The following is a 22,142-nucleotide window of genomic DNA, read 5'->3' on the forward strand; positions in this document are numbered from 1 at the left end:
TTTCGAAAGGCGAAAAATTTTAACATTATTTTATTTTTAAACCAAACCTTTTGGATCAAATAACATTAATATCGTAAAATATTCATATTAAAATATTGAACATATTTTAAATATGAACTAAATATGTATATTATTATGCACGATACTATCGTCGAATATCGATAGTACTATCGTCAACTATCGATGGTTGTCAAATTACTATCGTCGACTATCGATGGCGCCGACTATCGATAGTTCTCCACCTCTACAAAGATCTTCTATTACCATGACAAATCAAGGTAACAGAGAAACACATCAAGAAGTCCTTATACCGGGCGTGAACCCTCCATCTCCAGAACAAGGTAAAAGATCCACAAACCCAATTAATGATCCCTTGACCGCTGGACAGCAAGAAATTGCAAGAGTTAAAGTTATGATTCCTCCATTTTGGCGTAGCAGTCCTGCACTTTGGTTTAAGTAGGTCGAATGCCAGTTTATCACATCCGGTATAGTATCAGACTCCACTAAGTTTCACACTGTCGTTGGATCAATAGATGCTAGTATTCTGTCGGAAGTAAGTGACATAATAATGAATCCCCCAAAATCCAATATGTATGAAACTTTCAAGAGGAAAATACAAGAACAATTTATGGATTCGATAGAAAAGCGATTAAAAAGTTTGCTCCGAAAAATTGAAATCGGCAACAAGAAACCATCAGCTTTACTTCGTGAAATGTCATCTTTAGTGGCAAATAAAGTTTCTGAAATCTCTATGGATGCAAAGTCTACCGTGTATAACAAACCCAAGTTATATTATCTGTAAGTACTGAATATTTGAGTAAATTGGCACAGATGGCAGCTAAAATTGCGGATCAACGCTATTACATCAAGCTCATCGGAAGATTCTTCATCATCCAAAAATTCGAAATTTGGAAATGAATATTAATCTTCTTTATACGGGCATTAGCAATAACCAATAAGTTAAATGGAGAGATCGGTCTATATGAGGGTTATACCAAAACATAGGTTACAAAGGTCTTGGCGGACCTAAAATTTGGTTTATATGCCCAACTTTAAGCGAAACGGTCTGTAGATTATGGCAATTGAAACCGGTGGAACGTTTTATCTTCATCGACTGTCGAATTTGTTGAACATCCCTTTTTCGGTTTATGTGATTTCAATGTAAAGTTGCTAGTTCAATCCCAAATGTAGGTAGTTAGACCCGAGTATAGTACTTATGAATTAAAAAACAAATTTTTACAAACTTTTTAAAACGTTTTTTCTTTTATTTCTATGACAATGAAATTTTCCTTTTAAAATTACACGTGTTTTCCTTTTGTTAGAGTTTTTTTAATTACTTCGAAAATTTCAAACTTTTATCACCAAAAATATTTTTGTTACAAAATTTTTATTCCTGCAATAAAAAAAGTAATTCTTGATCCAAAAACACAATCGTTTATATGAAAGACGGGAATGCTAACCATTGCTCCACGGTGGCCAACTAAATGTATATTTCTGTCAAATAAAGTTTCTTTAGATCGGCTCGTGCACGCCGAAAACTATGCTTTATAAATATAATTGCTTAACTGTTTTCGTTAGTCTGCGCTTCGATTCTTCGTCCAGGCGAAAAGTAAAATTAAAAAAAAAAAACAAGTATATACGGCCGTAAGTTCGGCCAGGCCGAAGCTTATGTACCCTCCACCATGGACTGCGTAGAAACTTCTACTGAAGACTGTCATCCACAATCGAATTACTTGGGTTGCGGTAACGCTTGCCGATGGCAAGGTATCTTAAAACTTCCTAACACCGTCTTCTAAATTACAAGGTAGTCCATACGTAATATATATTAAACTAAAAAAGGCCGATTAAATACGTATATAATTAAGTTTAAAGTTTCTATAGAAGTAAAATTTGGAAACAATTTTCTACAGAAATAAAATTTGGAAAAAAATTTCTATAGAAATAAAATTTTAACAACATTTTCTATAGAAATAAACTTTTGATAAAATTTTCTATAGAAATAAAATTTTTACAAAATGTTCTATAGAAATAAAATTTTGACAAAATTTTCTATAGAAATAAAATTTTGACAACATTTTCTATAGAAATAACATTTTGAGAATGTTTTCCATAAAACTAAAATTTTGGTAGATTATTTTTAGCTCGAGTGGCAACCATGAATATGAACCGATATGGACCAATTTTTGTGTAATTGGGTATCGGCTATATATAACTATAGACCGTTATGGACCAATTTTGGCATGGATATTAGCGGCCTTATACTAACACCACGTTGCAAATTTCAACCGGATCGGATGAATTTTGCTCCTCCAAGAGGCTCCGGAGATCAAATCTGGGGAACGGTTTTTATGGGGTCTATATATAATTATGGACCGATATGGACCAATTCTTGCGTGTTTGTTAGAGACCACATTCTAACACCATGTTCCAAATTTCAACCGTATCGAATGAATTTTGCTCCTCCAAAAGGCTCCGGAGGACAAATCTGGGAATCGATTTATATGGGGGCTATATATAAATATGGACCGATATGGACCAATTTTTGCATGGTCATTAGAGAACATATACCAACACCATGTACCAAATTTCAGCCGGATCGGATGAAATTTTCGTTTCTTAGAGGCTCCGCAAGCCAAATTTGCGGGTCCGTTTATATAGGGGCTATACGAAAAAGTGGACCGATATGGACCAATTTTTGCATGGTTGTTAGAGACCGTATACTAACACCACGTACCAAATTTCAGCCGGATCGGATGAAATTTGCTTCTCTTAGAGCAATCGCAAGCCAAATTTGGGGGTCCGTTTATATGGGTGCTATACGTAAAAGTGGACCGATATGGCCCATTTACAATACCATCCGACCTACATCAATAACAACTACTTGTGCCAAGTTTCAAGTCGATAGCTTGTTTCGTTCGGAAGTTAGCGTGATTTCAACAGACGGACGGACGGACGGACATGCTCAGATCGACTCAGAATTTCACCACGACACAGAATATATAACGGAATGACAAAGTTAATATACCCCCATCCTATGGTGGTGGGTATAAAAAACACATAATATCGAATAATTCCTTTTACATTTTTTGTATTACATAAAAAGGTGCTAAGAACTAAAAAACCTCGTGGAAGTGAGAAAGATGTGAGGGGCGATGCAATTAGCCAAAAATTATTTTGTTGGAGTTAGTCTTTATGACGTTGTTTTTATATCCTTTAAAAGAATAAACGTTTTTCACAAAAAGTATATACGTTTCTTCTAATCAAACTTCTTTACAGCAAAAACGATATTTGTTTGTTTAAGATTTCGTTTGGGAGGAAAGAATTATTTTTTTGTGTGTTCTCTAGATGCTTATGAGGTGCCATCGGGGCGTCAGTTTATATTTCAAAATTTGAACCGATATATCCCATCTTCGAACTTGTCCTACTTGCAGATTCAAAAGTTTTTTGTACTAAATTTAAGGATAATACTTGTATTTATCAAGACTGTACATTGATTACAACAGACAGACGTACACAGAGATGTCATCTAATATGTTCAGAATTTCTCCCTGATCAAGAATGTATATATATACAATATATAGTCCGTCATATATATTTCGGTTTGTTACAAATTGAATGACAATCTTTAATGTAGCCCCATCTGAATGCTGACAGTTATAATAAAATATTCTAACCCACATTGGAAGCAAATATAAATATAGACAAATAAATGGTTAGTTAAAAAAACAAACACACATAACAACAAAAAAGTATTATTTAATTAAACACCGAAACGGTATGGTTTTAGTTATGTGTGGTTATTTTAATCAAGTGTTTAAATTTTCCCCATATTGAAGGTATTTAAAATAAAATAAAATAAAAGCAAGTTATTGGTTTTATTTGTTTCGAAGTGTTTACGAAATCGTTGATGATAAAAACTATACATTAAATTAATGGCATTGAAGTTATAGTTAGTTGAAACTGTTTTTTTTTTTTTACTTTGTTTAAATTTATTTTAAAAATTCTATGCTGTGCTATTCATCGAAGGGGGGTCAATCTGTTTGGTTTGGATATTTTTGGGTTCAGTTATATGGTAAATCAAGTCAATTTATATACAATTGGCTCATTTGAGCCCACAGCAAAAACAATTTTGCATGTTAAGTTCTACTAATAAAATATATATTTTTTCATAACTGCCACAAAATTCTCAGTGAGATGGCTGAGCCATTGATATTTTAGACAAACGAAGTTTTCTAAAAGATGTTTTTTAAAAGCAAATAAAAATATATGGTCACAATTCTCTCACCGCTTGTCAGAAATTCTGAATGTTAAATTCAAATGAATTAAAAGAAAGAAGAGTTTTCTTTTCAAACGAACGAAATTTTAGACAAACGAAGTTTTCTAAAAGATGTTTTTTAAAAGCAAATAAAAATATTTGGTCACAATTTTCTCACCGCTTGTCAGAAATTCGGATTTATTTCCTCTTAAAAATATCTTTTTCAAGGAAAAAATTAGAATCTACAGAGAAAATGAACCCACAATGATAGAAAATGTGGACTTGATTTGGTTGGTGTTAATTAAAATAAGTGGAACATGATAAAAATAAGTTGAAACTTTTTGACAAATTGAAGAAAATTTATTAAAATATGTAGAGTACTGTTTTCTTCATATTTTGAAGCAAATAATTAATGTTGAAAATTGTTAAAATGTGTTTAGTTTTTGAGTAAAAACTAGAAAAATATGAGCTGTGCATTTTGATTTTAGTAATTTTTAAAGTTTTTTATACCCACCAACACAGAATGGGGGTGTAAAAAATTTGTTATTCCGTTTGTAAAACAATGAAATATCGATATACAACTATATAAAGTACACGCAAAGAAAAAAACGCTTGGAAAATGTTTTTCTTTTGTTAGAGTTTTTTTGAATTTCTTTCAAATTTAAGAATTAAACACCTTGTGGAAAGATGTGAGGGAAGATGCAATTTGGTTTTTATACCCTTCACCACTACTGTGGTACAGGGTATAATAAGTTTGTGCATTTGTATGTAATGCCAAGAAGGAAAATTCTGAGACCCATCGTTTAGTATACCGACCGTCTTAGAATTAAATTCTGAGTCGATTTAGCGATGTCCGTCTGTCTGTCTGTCTGTTGATGTATTTTTGTGTGCAAAGTACAGCTCGCAGTTTTAGTCCGATTGCCCTAAAATTTGGTATAGGGTCCTGTTTCGACTCAAAGACGATCCCTATTGATTTTGGAAAAAATCGGTTCAGATTTAGATATAGCTGCCATATATATTTTTCACCGATCTGGTCATAATTGGCGTGTATATCAACCGATCCTCCTAAAATTTCGTACATCCGAATATTTTATGAGTCCCGAAAATATCAGCCAAATCGGTTCAGATTTAGATATAGCTCCCATATATAGCTTTCGGCCTATTTACACTCATTTGCCCACAGAGACCAATTTTTTGCTCCGTTTTAGTTGAAATTTTGCACAGGGAGTAGAATTAGCATTGTAGCTATGCGTGTTAAATTTGGTTGAAATCGGTTCAGATTTAGATATAGCTCCCATATATAGCTTTCGCCCGATTTACACTCATATGACCACAGAGGCCAATTTTTAACTCTGATTTAGTTGAAATTTTGCACAGGGAGTAGAATTAGCATTGTAGCTATACGTGCCAAATTTGGTTGAAATCGGTTCAGATTTAGATATAGCTCCCATATAAATTATTTAGAATACTGTTTTCTTCATATTTTGAAGCAAATAATTAGTGTTGAAAATTGTTAAAATGTGTTTAGTCTTTGAGTAAAAATTAGAAAAATATGAGCTGTGCATTGATTTTAGTAATTTTTAAAGTTTTTTATACCCACCAACACAGAATGGGGGTGTAAAAAATGTGTTATTCCATTTGTAAAACAATGAAATATCGATATACAACTATATAAAGTACACGATAAGAAAAAAAAAGCGCTTGGAAAATGTTTTTCTTTTGTTAGAGTTTTTTGATTTTCTTTCAAATTTAAGAATTAAACACCTCGTGGAAAGATGTGAGGGAAGATGCAATTTGCTAGAAAAAAAATTTTGGTTGTCTGCATGAAATTGTTTAACATCCTATAAAAGAATCAACGTCTATCACAAAAAATATATATTTGATTATCAAAAATTTCGTTTGGGAGGAAAGAATTATTTTTTACGTGTATATATATTTAAAGCACGAAGATGGTCTAATCAGTCCAGATTTTGATACAGCCCCCATATAGACTTCTTGAGCTTCTAGACACCGGAATTTTTATTTGTTTTGCCTGAAAATGGCAATCTGAAGGCATTTTAGGTCCAATAACAGGTTGGCTGATAAGTACCCGGTCTAACAAACAAAAACACATTTGTTTTTGTCACAATTCGTTTTTATTATTCAACATAGTTCCCTTCAAGAGCGATACAACGATTATAATGACCTTCCAATTTTTTGATACCATTTTGGTAGTACTCCTTCGGTTTTGCCTCAAAATAGGCCTCAGTTTCGGCGATCACCTCTTCATTGCAGCCAAATTTTTTCTCTGCGAGCATCCTTTTGAGGTCTGAAAACAAGAAACAGTCGCTGGGGGCCAGATCTGGAGAATACGGTGGGTGGGGAAGCAATTCGAAGCCCAATTCATGAATTTTTGCCATCGTTCTCAATTGCTTGTGACACGGTGCGTTGTCTTGTTGGAACAACACTTTTTTCTTCTTCATAAGGGGCCGTTTTGCCACGATTTCGACCTTCAAACGCTCCAATAACACCATATATGTTGATGGTTTTTCCCTTTCTTATCAAGATAATCAATAAAAATTATTCCATGCGCATCCCAAAAAACAGAGGCCATTAACATATAACAAGTTTGTCATTCCAGGGAGAAATTCTAAGACGATATAACCATGTCCGTCTGTCTGTTGTAGTCACGCTACAGCTTTTAAAGGGTGATACGGTCAAAATTTGGTCAATATAAACTTGACGTATTTCTTTCAATTTTGCATTTAAAAAACCTGAACGCCCCTCATTTTGAAGGTGTGTGTTTGTAGAATTTTGGTTTTGGAATTCACTCTTCAGTTGTCAAAATGCCGTCCAAGCAAGAAGAGCAGCATATCAAAATTTTGCTCGCGCATCGCGAAAATCCGAGCCACTCGCACGCAAATCTGGCAAAATCGCTAAAAGTTGCCAAATCAACCGTTACAAATGTAATTAAAGTGTTTGGGGAACGTTTGTCGACAGCCAGGAAGTCTGGATGGGGGGGAAATCGAAAACCGGAAGCCGCTGAGACGACAAAGAGAGTTGCCGGTAGTTTCAAGCGATACCCTAACTTCTCTCTCCGAGATGCCGCAAATAAGCTGTGTGTATCGTCTACAACCGGGCATCGAGCCAAAAAACGAGCCGGACTATCGACTTACAAGAAGGTAGTGACTCCAAATCGCGATGATAAACAAAATACGACGGCCAAAGCGCGATCTCGGCTGTACACGACGATGCTGACGAAGTTTGACTGCGTGGTAATGGACGACGAAACCTACGTCAAAGCCGACTATAAGCAGCTTCCGGGACAGGAGGGAAAGGTAGCAGATATTTTCAAGCACATAAAACTGTCAAAGTTCGCAAAGAAATATCTGGTTTGGGAAGCCATCTGCACCTGTGGCTTGAAAAGCAGCATTTTCATAGCTTCCGGGACTGTCAACCAAGAAATTTACGTGAACGAGTGTTTGAATAAACGTCTGCTGCCTTTCCTGAAGAAACACGGTTGTTCCGTACTGTTTTGGCCGGATTTGTCATCTTGCCATTACGGTAAAAAGGCCATGGAGTGGTACGCCGCCAACAACGTGCAGGTGGTTCCCAAGGACAAGAACCCTCCCAACACGCCAGAGCTCCGCCCAATTGAGAAATACTTGGCTATTGTCAAGCGGAACCTAAAGAAGACCAAAAAAACTGCTAAGGACTAGCAGCAGCCGTTCAAGGCAAACTGGCTTTCTGCGGCGAAGAAGGTGGACAAGGTGGCTGTACAAAATCTGATGGCAGGTGTCAAGCGTGAGGCCCGGCAATTCGGATTTGGAAAAGTGAAAGCCTAACTGAATATTTTTCCTGAATTTTATACTAATTGAACTTGAAAAAGAAATTTAATTTGATTTTTTTAATAAACGATTTCACCGATTTACACGCGTTTTCCCTTGATCAAATTTTGACTGTATCATTCTTTAATAATGACGCTACCGTTCTGCAATTTGCCACAGATCCGATTTTTGTTTGCAGGCAGGTCAAGTTGGAAGATTACCTATATCGGTCCAAGTTTTGATATAGCCCCAATATAAACAAACCCTTGATTTGGGGTCTTGGACTTCTAGAAACCGTATTTTCTATCCGATTTGCCTATAATAAATCTAAATCTAAATCCATGTTTTGGACCAATGCACCCCATATAGATCGATCTCCCAATTTTACTTCTTGGGTTCTGGAAACCGTAGTTTTTATCCCATTTGTCTGAAATTGGAAATCTAGAAGTATTTTAAGGCCATAAATATGTGCGGAAAATGGTGTGCATCGGTCGGTTTTGGTATAGCCCCCATATAGACCGATCTACCGATTTTACTTCTTGGGCTTCTAGAAACCGTATTTTCAATCCGATTTGCCAGAAATTTGAAATCTAGAGGTATTTTAGGACCACAGATAAGTGTGCCGGAAATGGTGCCTATCGGTTCATGTTTTGGTATAGCCTCAATATAGAACGATCTCCCGATTTTACTTCTTGGCCTTCTTGAGACCGTAGTTTTTATCCAATTTGCTGAGATTTAAAATTTAGAGGTTTTTTGTAGGACCATAAATACAGTGCAAAGCAAAACCGACTACATGTTTTCACTTTTTGTAACTGCTATTAACTAGAAAATGTATAGTTAGGTCCACAAGGATTGGATTGTTGATGACTGGAAATATGGTTAGATGAAACAAAAACCAAAAAACAAAACCATTTTTCATCCGATGGAAAAGAACTTTACTTGTAACGACCTCCGAGTATTTCTGGTAATGATCTGGTAACGACAATGTCTCAAAAAACACAACATCACACCCAAGATTGTTGAGGTTTGCTCCTACATTGAGCCCATGCAAACATAACATTATTTAACAGAAACATACATTTGTTTGCCACGTGGAGCAGTGGTTAGCATGTCTGCCTTGCATGCAAAGGGTCGTGGGTTCAATCCCTTCTGCGACCGAACACTTTTTTCTAAATTTACACATTTATATTTATACTATATTAAATTTTTATAATGAAACTTCGAAATGTAGGTTATTAAAGATTTATAGTCAGTAATAGTGCTTAATATAAACGAACTTGACTCATTTTTGGATAAAATATTATTTTCTTATTGCAAAAATAATCTAGGATCTAAAATTTATTTGTATACATTTTACTGTGTAATTTTTCACTATTTCCTCCTTATTTCATTTTACTGTCCCAACTCTAAAAAGAGTATAGTGCCCTTTCGTTATTTTTATGAAGACCCCTGATTTCTTTTAACGAATCAAGAAAATAATTGTGCCCATAATGCCAAAATGATACACAAAACATGTCCACACATACATAAAATGCTGCTCTCAAGGCGAAAACATATGCTGTTTGTTTTTCAAATGTCTATTCTCTTGGTTCCGAATGTCTATTCTCTTTATTCAAATTAAATAATATTTAGACTTAATCATATCAAATTTTTGGCCTTATCATAAAACAGTTTTTCGAAACAACATACAAGCGGTTTCACAGAAATTGTTCTTTTTTGATTCTTTCGCTGTGTTATGTTGATATCTTTCGTCAACTCTCCCGGTTTCCATCTCTATTTCTTTCTCTATACTCTCTCTGTCGCTTTGAATAAAATATCACAACATATGTATGTTTAGTTGAAATTTGTAAATTTATAAATGTTTGCATTCACACATGTGATTTTTATGAAACATTCATGCCCCAAACATAATGTTACGAATGTGATATTTCTAGATTTAAGTTTATTTAAATTAGTTTACGTTAATTTAAAGTTCAAATTGTAACGATAAAATTACGTCATAACTTGTTAGAGTCATTTCTTTATTTTCTAGTACTTTCTTAAACATCTTTTGTGTTTCCAATCGTTCATTGTAAAAGTAACGCCTTTTGTTTTATGTCTGCACGACATCTACCTAATCTAGTAGAATGCACTAGATTATTAGCATAAGCCTAAAAGTATGTGTGCCATATCACCTGTAAAATAACGCCGAAAGAATATTCCAGATGGCTGTAGGCAATGAAGATAACCAGTTGAATATGTGGTGTTAGATAAATTGTAACCAGATAGTTCTAGATGGTTGTAGGCCAGACTATCCAGAATTTTCGAAATCGTCAAATCACGGTATATAAGCCCCTGGCGGAGGGTGCAGTCAAGTCAGTCGTAAGCTAAAGTTTATACAGTACACATCGTAGAGCAAATAAGTGAAGCCATCAGTTAAACTAATAAATTGTAGATTGTCGTTATTTGAAAAGGACTGTGTTTTAATTATCGGGTTATTAAACACGCCTCAATATAAAAACGTAACAATTGGTGTCGGAAGTGAAATAACGGAAAAAAATCTACAATGAAGTTTAATGAGCTTCGTGTGGAAGACTTAAAAAAGGAATTGAGCAAACTGGAGCTGCCGACAACAGGCAATAAGGCCCAGCTTCAAAAGCGTCTACTGGAAGAGTTTGAACGGCGTAATATGGACATTGCGACGTATGAGTTTGATTATAAGCAAGCAGTGTAGAAACTCCATCTATGGCTTCGAGTGTTGTGGATTACACCTCAATGCTCAATGTTTTGAGCAAAATGATGGAAGAGAATTCTAGAAAACTGGAAGCAAATTCTCTAAAAATGGAAGAAAATTCTAGAAAATTGCTGGAAGAAAACGCTCTAAAAATGCAAGAAAATTCTAGAAAAATGATGGAAGAAAATTCTCTTCTTTTGGTGGAGAAATTTGACGAAAATTCTAGAATTCTTAATGAAAAGTTACAACAACTTTCGGAAGGTATGGAGAAACGCGTAGACCACATTGAAAGTCAAATTGTGGAATTGGATAAGAAATTTGTGGTTCACGATGAAAAATTTCTACACCTTGAGAAAAAAATGTCAGAACTAGAAATGAAAGGTGGTCCAGTGCGCGTAATCGAGGGCCCAAAAATCAAAACTCCTGTTTTTGATGGCTCATCTTCATTTGATGTTTTCAAATTCCAATTTGAAATGGTTGCTTCTAGAAATTTATGGAACGACAATGACAAAGCAATTGAACTTCTATTGGCATTAAAGGGCAACGCCGCTGATGTGATACAAAGCATTCCCGCTGCCTCTAGAAATAATTATAATGACGTAATAGCGGCACTTCAACGTAAGTACGGCGGAGAACATAAGCAAGACATCTTCAGAATGGAATTAAGAGGAAGAGTCCAGAAGTCAAATGAGACTCTACAAGACTTTGCAACAGAGGTTGAGCGGTTGGTGCTTTTGACATATCCAGGAGAAAGTCATCCACTTGTGGACCGCATCAAGATCGAGACCTTTGTGAATGGAATTAGAGACCCTGATATAAAATGCGCGACATATGCGTCACAAAAGGCTACATTCGCAGAAACAGTAACATTTGCACTTGCACAAGAAACTGCGAGATTGTTGGCACTACCTCAAATTCACAAGGTACGCAGAGTGGAGACCGAGCAAGATGAATCAAATTCCGTGATTGACTCAGTGAAAGAAGCAGTTAAGCAGGCAATGCAAGAAATGAAGCAGGAGACAACTAAATCCAGAATAAAGTGCTATAACTGTGATAAGCCTGGACATGTTGCTCGTGAATGTAAAGCACGTCGTAAGCGATCAAGATCGAAATCGCCTTCACCGCCAAACAATAGTCATATGTGGGTGAACCCACTGTCCAGTGATTCACATTTAAACTAAATCGAGCTAGTTCAGCGGGGCAAGAGCTGGCTCCCACATGTGATGGCCCCACAATCTCTATAGCAATAGTTCAACAGAAAAATAACAATTTGACTATTGCGGGTGGTATTAATGGATACAAGCGAACTTTGACGTTGGATACTGGTGCATCGAAATCTATTATTAGATCCGATTTAGTAAGAGGAAAAGTTACACCACTAATTGGAGTCAAACTACGCACGGCTACAGGTGAACCCGCAACTGTATATGGAAAGGTTCCTGTAAAGTTAACCATTGCAAACAAATCCGTTAATTATGAATTCATTGTGGCCGATATAGTGGACGAAGTTATAATTGGAGCGGATTTTATGATTGCTTTTGGTCTCAACTTGGATTTGAAGCGTCGTGTAATGACCTGGTGCGATATCGAAATACCGGTAAACGTGGGCTACAGTGAGAATACGCCTGTCAGATATTTGACAATGAGCCAGCCAGAGTCAATACCACCAAATGCCGAAACAATTATATGGGTTTCTATGAATGGAGATTGTGAAGTCGGCAAATTGTGGGTTGTTGAACCAGCAGAAAATAAAAACAACAACATCTTGATAGCAAATGCCCTGGTAACAACAAATGAAGAGGGACTTATACCAGTTCGAGTTTTGAATTTATCTGACCATCAAGAGCAAATTGGAAAATTTTCGGACATTGGCAAATGTACTCCTGCCGAAGCAATAGTCAACTTGGAAAGCAAATCTCCAAAGAAGCATAATGAAGTGATGAAACATCTGGAAGGTTATGTCGAAACTTGGACACGTCATCTATCACCGTCCGAGAAAAATAAAGCCAAGAAATTGTTATGGAAAAATGCCTCCGCTTTTGCCATTGAGAAGAAAAATCAAGGGAGAACATCTGTGGTGAAGCATGAAATAAATACCACAGAAGAAAGACCCATAAAACAGGCACCACGAAGTGTCCCTCTAGCAAAACGAGATGAGGTTCAAAAGCTCGTTAAGGAAATGGCGGAAAGTGGTGTGATTGAACCATCATCAAGTCCTTGGTGCTCGCCAGTTGTGCTGGTCAAAAAGAAAGATGGAAGTACCCGATTTTGCGTGGACTACAGAAAATTGAATGATGTTACCAAAAAGGACAGTTATCCGCTTCCACGCATTGATGACACGTTGGACACACTAGCCGGAACAACATGGTTTTCCACGCTTGATTTGCAGAGTGGATATTGGCAAGTAGAGATCGCCGAGAAAGACAAAGAAAAGACAGCTTTTGGCGTTAATGGCGGTCTTTGGCAATTCAATGTAATGCCATTCGGGCTCTGCAATGCTCCGGCTACGTTCGAGCGATTGATGGAGCGGGTGCTAAAGGGGTTGCACTGGAAGTCCTGCTTGATATACCTCGACGATATCATAGTGATGGGCAAAACATTTGACGAGCACCTTAAGAACTTGAAAGACGTTATCCAGCAATTGTCAGCCGCTGGCTTACGACTTAACGCCAAGAAGTGCTCGCTTTTCCAGCGAGGAGTTAAGTACCTGGGTCATCATGTTACAGCAGAGGGCATATCCACCGATGAAGACAAAATTCAAGCAGTAAAAGATTGGCCACGTCCACGGAATCTCCACGAGTTGCGCAGCTTCCTTGGTTTATGCACATACTACAGGCGTTTCGTACCAAACTTCGCTAGCATCGCCGCAAGCCTCCATAAATTAACGCAAAAAGGTACGAAGTTCCAGTGGAGTGAAGAACAGGAACATAAAAGAACTTTTATGTTCAACTCCTGTTCTGGCGTATCCAATTCCTGGCGAAAAATTTGTTTTGGATACAGATGCTAGTGCGTACGGAATTGGTGGTGTACTATCTCAACAGATTGAAGGTAAAGAAAAGGTCATCGGATATTTTAGCCGAACGTTATCCAAGCCCGAGAAGAACTATTGCGTAACAAGAAGAGAGCTGCTTGCTGTCATAGAAAGCGTGAAGCATTACCACAAATACTTGTATGGACAGAATTTCTTGCTAAGAACTGACCATTCAGCTCTACGATGGTTGCTTCAATTCAAGAATCCGGAAGCTCAGCTGGCACGTTGGATAGAAAGACTCCAAAGCTATGATTTCAGCATCGAACATAGAAAAGGTGGCAAACACGGCAACGCGGACGCCTTGTCACGTCGACCTTGTAATGTCGAGTGCAAACACTGCTCGAAAGCTGAACATAAGGAAGAAATCGTGGATATAAGGCTGTTGCACGTCGAATCTGGAGTGGACTGGCCAGCAGAACAGCGTAAAGATCTCATTCTGAGCAAAATTATTTCGGCGAAAGAAGAAGATAAGAAACCCAGTAAGAAAGACATCGCAGCCGAAAGCCCACTTATGAAATCATACTGGGCTCAATGGGACAGTCTATGTCTGGTCAACGGAACCCTACAACGTAAGTGGGAAAGTGAAGATGGCAAGAATAGCCGTAACTTGATAATCGTGCCAGATTCCAAGGTAAAGGATGTTTTGACGGAATTCCACAATGGACCTAGTGGAGGTCACTTAGGAATAACCAAAACAGCCGAGAAAGTGAAGCAACGATTCTACTGGGTTGGATGCCAGAAATCAATTGCTGAATGGGTGGTAAATTGTGAGAAGTGCATAAAGGCGAAAGGGCCAAGACGAAAAAGTAGAGGTCTTATGCAAGAGTATAGGCCAGGAGCGCCTTTTGAAAGAATAGCAATGGACGTTGCAGGGCCTTTCCCAGTAAGTGATTCTGGAAATCGATATGTCCTTGTGGTCATGGACTACTTCAGCAAGTGGCCAGAAGTTTATGCCATTCCTAACCACGAGGCGAAGACGATTGTAGATGTAGTCGACAAGAACTGGATATGTCGCTACGGTGTGCCGACCGAGATACACTCAGACCAAGGAAGAAATTTTGAATCGGCCATATTCAAAGAGATGTGTGACTCCCTTGGTATCAAGAAAACAAGGACTACGCCATTGCATCCGCAGTCTGATGGCATGGTAGAAAGGTTTAATCGCACTCTGGAAGAACATCTTCGAAAGGTGGTGGATAACGGCCAACGAGACTGGGACGATCATATACCAAAGTTTTTGCTGTCGTATAGATCAGCCATACATGATTCTACGTCACGAACACCGGCCAAGGTCCTATTCGGAACGGAATTGAAGTTGCCCGGAGATTTGATATTTGGCGCTACACCCAATGAGCTCGCCATGGAAGAAACCAGTAACGACATACCAAACACATTTGGTAAAGTTCACGAATCAGTGCGAAACAAAATAAAAATGGTTAGCAACAGAATGAAGGCGAGATATGATCGTGCAGCAAACACTGAGGGCTTTAGTGAAGGACAACTGGTTCTGCTATTCAACCCGCAACGAAAGAAAGGATTATGTCCTAAACTACAAACACAGTGGGAAGGCCCATATAAAGTCATCAAGAAGATCAATGATGTTGTATACCGCATTCAAAAAGACGACAGCCCAAGGTCAAAGATGAAAGTCGTTCACCTGGAACGTTTGGCTCCATACGGAACGGGTTCTGTGCCTATTCGGGACGAACAGGCTTAAGTGGGAGGCAGTGTTACGAATGTGATATTTCTAGATTTAAGTTTATTTAAATTAGTTTACGTTAATTTAAAGTTCAAATTGTAACGATAAAATTACGTCATAACTTGTTAGAGTCATTTCTTTATTTTCTAGTACTTTCTTAAACATCTTTTGTGTTTCCAATCGTTCATTGTAAAAGTAACGCCTTTTGTTTTATGTCTGCACGACATCTACCTAATCTAGTAGAATGCACTAGATTATTAGCATAAGCCTAAAAGTATGTGTGCCATATCACCTGTAAAATAACGCCGAAAGAATATTCCAGATGGCTGTAGGCAATGAAGATAACCAGTTGAATATGTGGTGTTAGATAAATTGTAACCAGATAGTTCTAGATGGTTGTAGGCCAGACTATCCAGAATTTTCGAAATCGTCAAATCACGGTATATAAGCCCCTGGCGGAGGGTGCAGTCAAGTCAGTCGTAAGCTAAAGTTTATACAGTACACATCGTAGAGCAAATAAGTGAAGCCATCAGTTAAACTAATAAATTGTAGATTGTCGTTATTTGAAAAGGACTGTGTTTTAATTATCGGGTTATTAAACACGCCTCAATATAAAAACGTAACAATAATATATTCTAACATATTAACATAGATGTCCCAAACATTTAGTGTTAGTTTAGAAACATTACATGTTTGCACTTAAATATATTGTATTTTAAAATTGTGCCCGAAACACATTTTGTTTATATCGGAACATATGAAAAACATATTTTTCTAACAGTGTGGGGAAATGGTTGTCGGGGCACAGTTCTCAGATGCTCAAAAAGCGACCCTCAGTTTAATTAAAAGGCGCTATATAGGTCTATAATTTTTCTAAGTGTACAATTTTGTTTGTCGAAAATACAGTATAAATGAAACACATTTTGTAGCAATTGGACTCAATAGACGTATTTTATTAAGCAAATAAAGCATACTCCTAAGTGGTAGACATGCACTCCGTTTTGCTCCCCACTGTAGGTGTTCCCAATATATTGTGTATCGATACAGATTTTGATACATGCCACTTATAATCCCGCCCTACGATTTGGAGTCTGTAGGTTTTTCAGAACAACAATTAGGTGTGCCGAATTTGGTGTGTATCGGGGCATGTTTTTGGCAAAGCTTCCATATAGACTGATCTCCCGATTTAACTCCTTGGGCTTATATAAATCGTAGTTATTGGTATAGGCCGATTTCACTCCTTGAGGGTATAAAAGTCGCACTGATCATGAAAATTGCTTGGAACTGCAATTTCTAGATTTTACTTCTTCTAATCATTTGAATAATGGAGGTAAAAATCTACAGATTTTAGATTTCAAATCAAGGCGTTACTTCATCATTTTTTTGAACACTTACACGAGATGTTTATGATTCCTCTAAAACTCAAACAAAAATGGTTGTTATAAATCCAGAATCTGATCTAGTCTTTATAGGTAGAATCTTTAAATTTATCTTCGGAAGGCGTACTGGTTGAACTGGTTGATCTGCTTAGGAGAATATCTGTCATCAAACCCCTTGAAATTCTATATATTATAAAGTAACCCGCTACGACGAAGAGTTTTCCATGGAAGCTATTATATTTGATTCATGCTGGTGGGTTCCGGCCGAACTTTCTTCTATATATACTTGTTTTTCTGATGCATTTGATTTCATTATCACAATTTTGATAAAAAGAAACTCTTTATTTATATTGTGAAGCTGTTTCTATCAGCGTATACTGAGAAAAATATTGCCGTGAGGCCAAAGATTTCATGTCCTTAGAATATGAATTTTTCTGATATAAATTTTTATTCTTGCACAAAAGTCAAAAAACTTTCCAATGAAGTATTTTGTTCTTATAATTAAGTGACTCGACTTTAAAATGGGTATCATAATATGAAATAGTTTTTTTTTCGACTATAGTCAACTTGACTTTAATAATTCAGAAAATTTCTTTAAAATAAATTAAATTGTCTTTAAATTTGTTGTCGTTGTGCATCTTGATAGTAAATCAAAACAGCGTTTAAAAATAGGAGATGTTTTGCAACACTTTACGCACACTAAGGAAAAAAAAAACAAAAACGAATATATTAAAATTTGCTACCTAGAATCAAATACATAAAACTTAAGTTTAAAATCCAATTCTGTCTTAAAAGCATCCTCATTGCAATTGTCCGCTTCTTTGACTCGGAATCAATACCAAAGTCATTAGAGTAAAGACAAAACCTTTGGAACCGGGTATGCTTTTTTCAGTGTGGCTAAAAACATAAAAAAATATATATAAAATATATTTCTATTTATATTAACGAAATGTATTGTGAAATATAAGTCACACTTATTCATTATTACTAAACATATTTAATGTTTTTCAATTTTCAATATGAAATACTTGAAATCCAATTCCAGTTTTTAATATGAAACTTAATTTGTATTACATAGATCATAAAAATGCCCTTTGAAATTTCATTTATTCACAATCAGGATTAATTTAATTTAAAAGTGAGTGATATCTGATCTCGTTTTTTTTGTCCATTGTGTTATTTGTTGACACAAACTATTATGGTCACAATGGATTTTTTTTAAATATATTGTAAATTAATTCGTTTACATATTTAATGGCAATATAAATTCAATTTTGCTGTAAAGTGGGTTGGCTAAATGAACACTAACATTTCATTAAGTCCAAGGGATTTTTTTTAATAAGCAATAAAAAGTAACTACTAGATCTCACAATGTATTGTGTACTATGATAGACTCAGATTCACCTCCATAATGACATATATCCGTAATCTGGACCATTCCGTGTTACCGTTGTGGGTTTCGCACGCATGCGATTAAAGTCGCGGACAAAGAAAAAGCTGAAATTTTAAGCATAAATGGGAATGCGCAGTGTGCCGTACGAGGGAGGCTATAAAAGGTCATGGATTCAAGCCCAGTTTCAACCAAACAGAAAAAAAAAATATTCAGCTGTGGATCATCATCTCTCAGTGATCCTGGTTCTCGAAGTGATTTCATTGAAATTTGAAAACGCCGTTCGGCTATAAGAAGAAGTTCCCTTGTCATCGAGTTCAGTTCTTCCAAACATTCTCTTCTGGAGATGGACTTAATTTTCATTTAACAACAAGTTCTCTTGAGGAGATATATAATATTTCTAAATTCAAATTTTGCGAATTTTACTGTACATAAAATATTACAACGACAAATAAAACAATACACGGACTAAGAGACTGTTTTCCATATGTTTGGTGTAGGTTAGGTTAGGTTAGGTTATGTGGCAGCCCGATGTATCAGGCTCACTTAGACTATTCAGTCCATTGTGATATCACAGTGGTGAACTTCTCTCTTATCACTGAGTGCTGCCCGATTCCATGTTAAGCTCAATGACAAGGGACCTCCTTTTTATAGCCGAGTCCGTACGGCGTTCCACATTCCAGTGAAACCACTTAGAGAAGCTTTGAAACCCTCAGAAATGTCACCAGCATTACTGAGGTGGGATAATCCACCGCTGAAAAACTTTTTGGTGTTCGGTCGTAGCAGGAATCGAACCCACAACCTTGTGTATGCAAGGCGGGCATGATAACCATTGCACGACGGTGGCTCCCTATGTTTGGTGTAAAAAATGATATGTTTAGAACTCAAATTTTTAAGTGCAAGCATATAATGTTCATAAACTAGCATAACATGTTTGGGACATATATGTTAATATGTTAGAACTTTTGTTATTGTGAAAAAAAAAATGGAAAAAGGAACTTCGTGTTTTGATAAAATACTGTTTTCTGAAGGGAAAAAATCCCTATGTTTGGTGTAAAAAATTATATGTTTAGAACTCAAATTTTTAAGTGCAAGCATATAATGTTCATAAACTAGCATAACATGTTTGGGACATATATGTTAATATGTTAGAACTTTTGTTATTGTGAAAAAAAAAATGGAAGAAAAGAAATTTCGTGTTTTGATAAAATACTGTTTTCTGAAGAGAAAAAATACGGTGGAAGCAAAAACTTGGCTTGATAATGAGTTTCCGGACTCTGCCCCTGGGAAACCAACAATAATTGATTGGTATGCAAAATTCAAGCGTGGTGAAATGAGCACGGAGGACGGTGAACGCAGTGGACGCCCGAAAGAGGTGCTTACCGACGAAAACATCAAAAAAATCCACAAAATGATTTTGAATGACCGTAAAATGAAGTTGATCGAGATAGCAGAGGCCTTAAAGATATCAAAGGAACGTGTTGGTCATATCATTCATCAATATTTGGATATGCGGAAGTTCTGTGCAAAATGGGTGCCGCGTGAGCTCCCATTTGACCAAAAACAACAACGTGTTGATAATTCTGAGCGGTGTTTGCAGCTGTTAACTCGTAATACATCCGAGATTTTCCGTCGATATATGACAATGGATGAAATATGGCTCCATCACTACACTACTGAGTCCAATCGACAGTCGGCTGAGTGGACAGCGACCGGTGAACCATCTCCGAAACGTGGAAAGACTCAAAAGAACGCTGGCAAAGTAATGGCCTCTGTTTTTTGGGATGAGCATGGAATAATTTTTATCGATTATCTTGAGAAGGGAAAAACCATCAATAGTGACTATTATATGGCGTTATTGGAGCGTTTGAAGGTCGAAATCGAGGCAAAACGGCCCCATATGAAGAAGAAAAAAGTGTTGTTCCACCAAGACAACGCACCGTGCCACAAGTCATTGAGAACGATGGCAAAAATTTATGAATTGGGCTTCGAATTGCTTCCCCTCCCACCGTATTCTCCAGTTCTGGCCCCCAGCGACTCTTTCTTGTCCCCAGCGACTCTTTCTTGTTTTCAAAAGGATGCCCGCAGGGAAAAAATTTGGCTGCAATGAAGAGGTGATCGCCGAAACTGAGGCCTATTTTGAGGCAAACCCGAAGGAGTACTACCAAAATGGTATCAACAAATTGGAAGGTCGTTATAATCGTTGTATCGCTCTTGAAGGGAACTATGTTGAATAATAAACACGAATTTTGACAAAAAAAATGTGTTTTTCTTTGTTAGACCGGGGACTTATCAGCCAAACAATTTTATGTTTGGAACTCAAGTAACCAATTGGCGCCACACAAAGAAAATTTCATTAAAATTTTTTACTATGTTTGTACAATACAAACAATATTTTGTTTGGACCAATCCTGAAAATATATATGCTTGAAGCAAAATGTGTTTGGGGTATATGTTACAGAAGCGATTTTTGTTGAGGGTGTAGAAATTAAAAAAAAAGTATCGATCTATGCTTTTCGACAGATGTACAATTTGCGATAAAATATTGGCTAGTATTATTCAAAAAATCTTTAGGTAGTGATAAAAGTCGAAAAAGTAAAAAAAAAAAATTTTGTAATTGTATCCTTTTGTTTTTAATTAAAATCCAAAATATTGTAAACCATCACATATGACCATAAGAAGATGACTTCCGCCCTATGGCAATCCAATGTAAAATTCATTGCTTCTGCACCACAACAAAATTTTTATTACTTTTTGGCTACGCCTTTTTCTACGAAATTAACGTTAGAATAAAACCTGCGAATGTACGTTATGAACCTTAGATTTACTGGATATGGGTATAGATGATTGGAGAAGATAGATGAAGTTTCAAAGAAATAAAACTATAAAAATTATAAATTTAATGGCATGTAATTACGTTTTACTGAATTTTATGTTTCAATACGTTGGCAATATAATTTTTTATGTGAACTAAATGTTCATTTTTGGTTTTTGCGTTGTTTTATAGAACAGTTTTTGTAAAAAAAAATTTTTGAAAGACTTCGTTAACGTACTCAGAAAAAAATAGCACTAAAATTTTTCCAGTTAAAATCTTTATTAAGTTTTAAACAAGTAAGGAAAGTCTAAAGTCGGGCGGGGCCGACTATATTATACCCTGCACCACTTTGTAGATCTAAATTTTCGATACCATTTCACATCCGTCAAATGTGTTGGGGGCTATATATAATGGTTTGTCCCAAATATATACATTTAAATATCACTCGAACTGGATAGAATTTGATAGACTTCTACAAAATCTATAGACTCAAAATTTAAGTTGGCTAATGCACTAGGGTGGAACACAATTTTAGTAAAAAAATATGGGAAACATTTAAATCTGAAGCTATTTTAAGGAAACTTCGCAAAAGTTTATTTATGATTTATCGCTCGATATATATGTATTAGAAGTTTAGGAAAATTAGAGTCATATTTTCAAATTTTCGACTAAGCAGTGGCGATTTTACAAGGAAAATGTTGGTCGAAATCAGAAAAACATATATATGGGAGCTAAATCTAAATCTCAACCGATGTCAACCAAATTTGGCACGCATAGCTACAATGCTAATTCTACTCCCTGTGCAAAATTTCAACTAAATCGGAGTTAAAAATTGGCGTCTGTGGTCATATGAGTGTAAATCGGGCGAAAGCTATATATGGGAGATATATCTAAATCTGAACCGATTTCAACCAAATTTGGCACGCATAGCTACAATGCTAATTTTACTCCCTGTGCAAAATTTCAACTAAATCGGAGTTAAAAATTGGCCTCTGTGGTCATATGAGTGTAAATCGGGCGAAAGCTATATATGGGAGATATATCTAAATCTGAA

The 22,142-nt window shown here is 36.3% G+C and overlaps 1 protein-coding gene across 1 annotated transcript in view; it reads left to right on the plus strand.

Moving 5' to 3' along the window:
• The first annotated feature begins 568 nt into the window (after positions 1-568).
• LOC142231245 (uncharacterized) overlaps positions 569-22,142 on the plus strand; it is a 103,230-nt gene continuing 81,656 nt past the window's right edge. The window contains exon 1 of the mRNA XM_075301862.1: positions 569-798. Coding sequence (XP_075157977.1) covers positions 569-798 — 230 coding nt within the window. The remainder of the gene's footprint in view (positions 799-22,142) is intronic.

This window comes from Haematobia irritans, chromosome 3 (assembly GCF_050003625.1).
Source record: "Haematobia irritans isolate KBUSLIRL chromosome 3, ASM5000362v1, whole genome shotgun sequence".
In the NCBI taxonomy this organism is placed as follows: Eukaryota; Metazoa; Arthropoda; class Insecta; order Diptera; family Muscidae; genus Haematobia; species Haematobia irritans.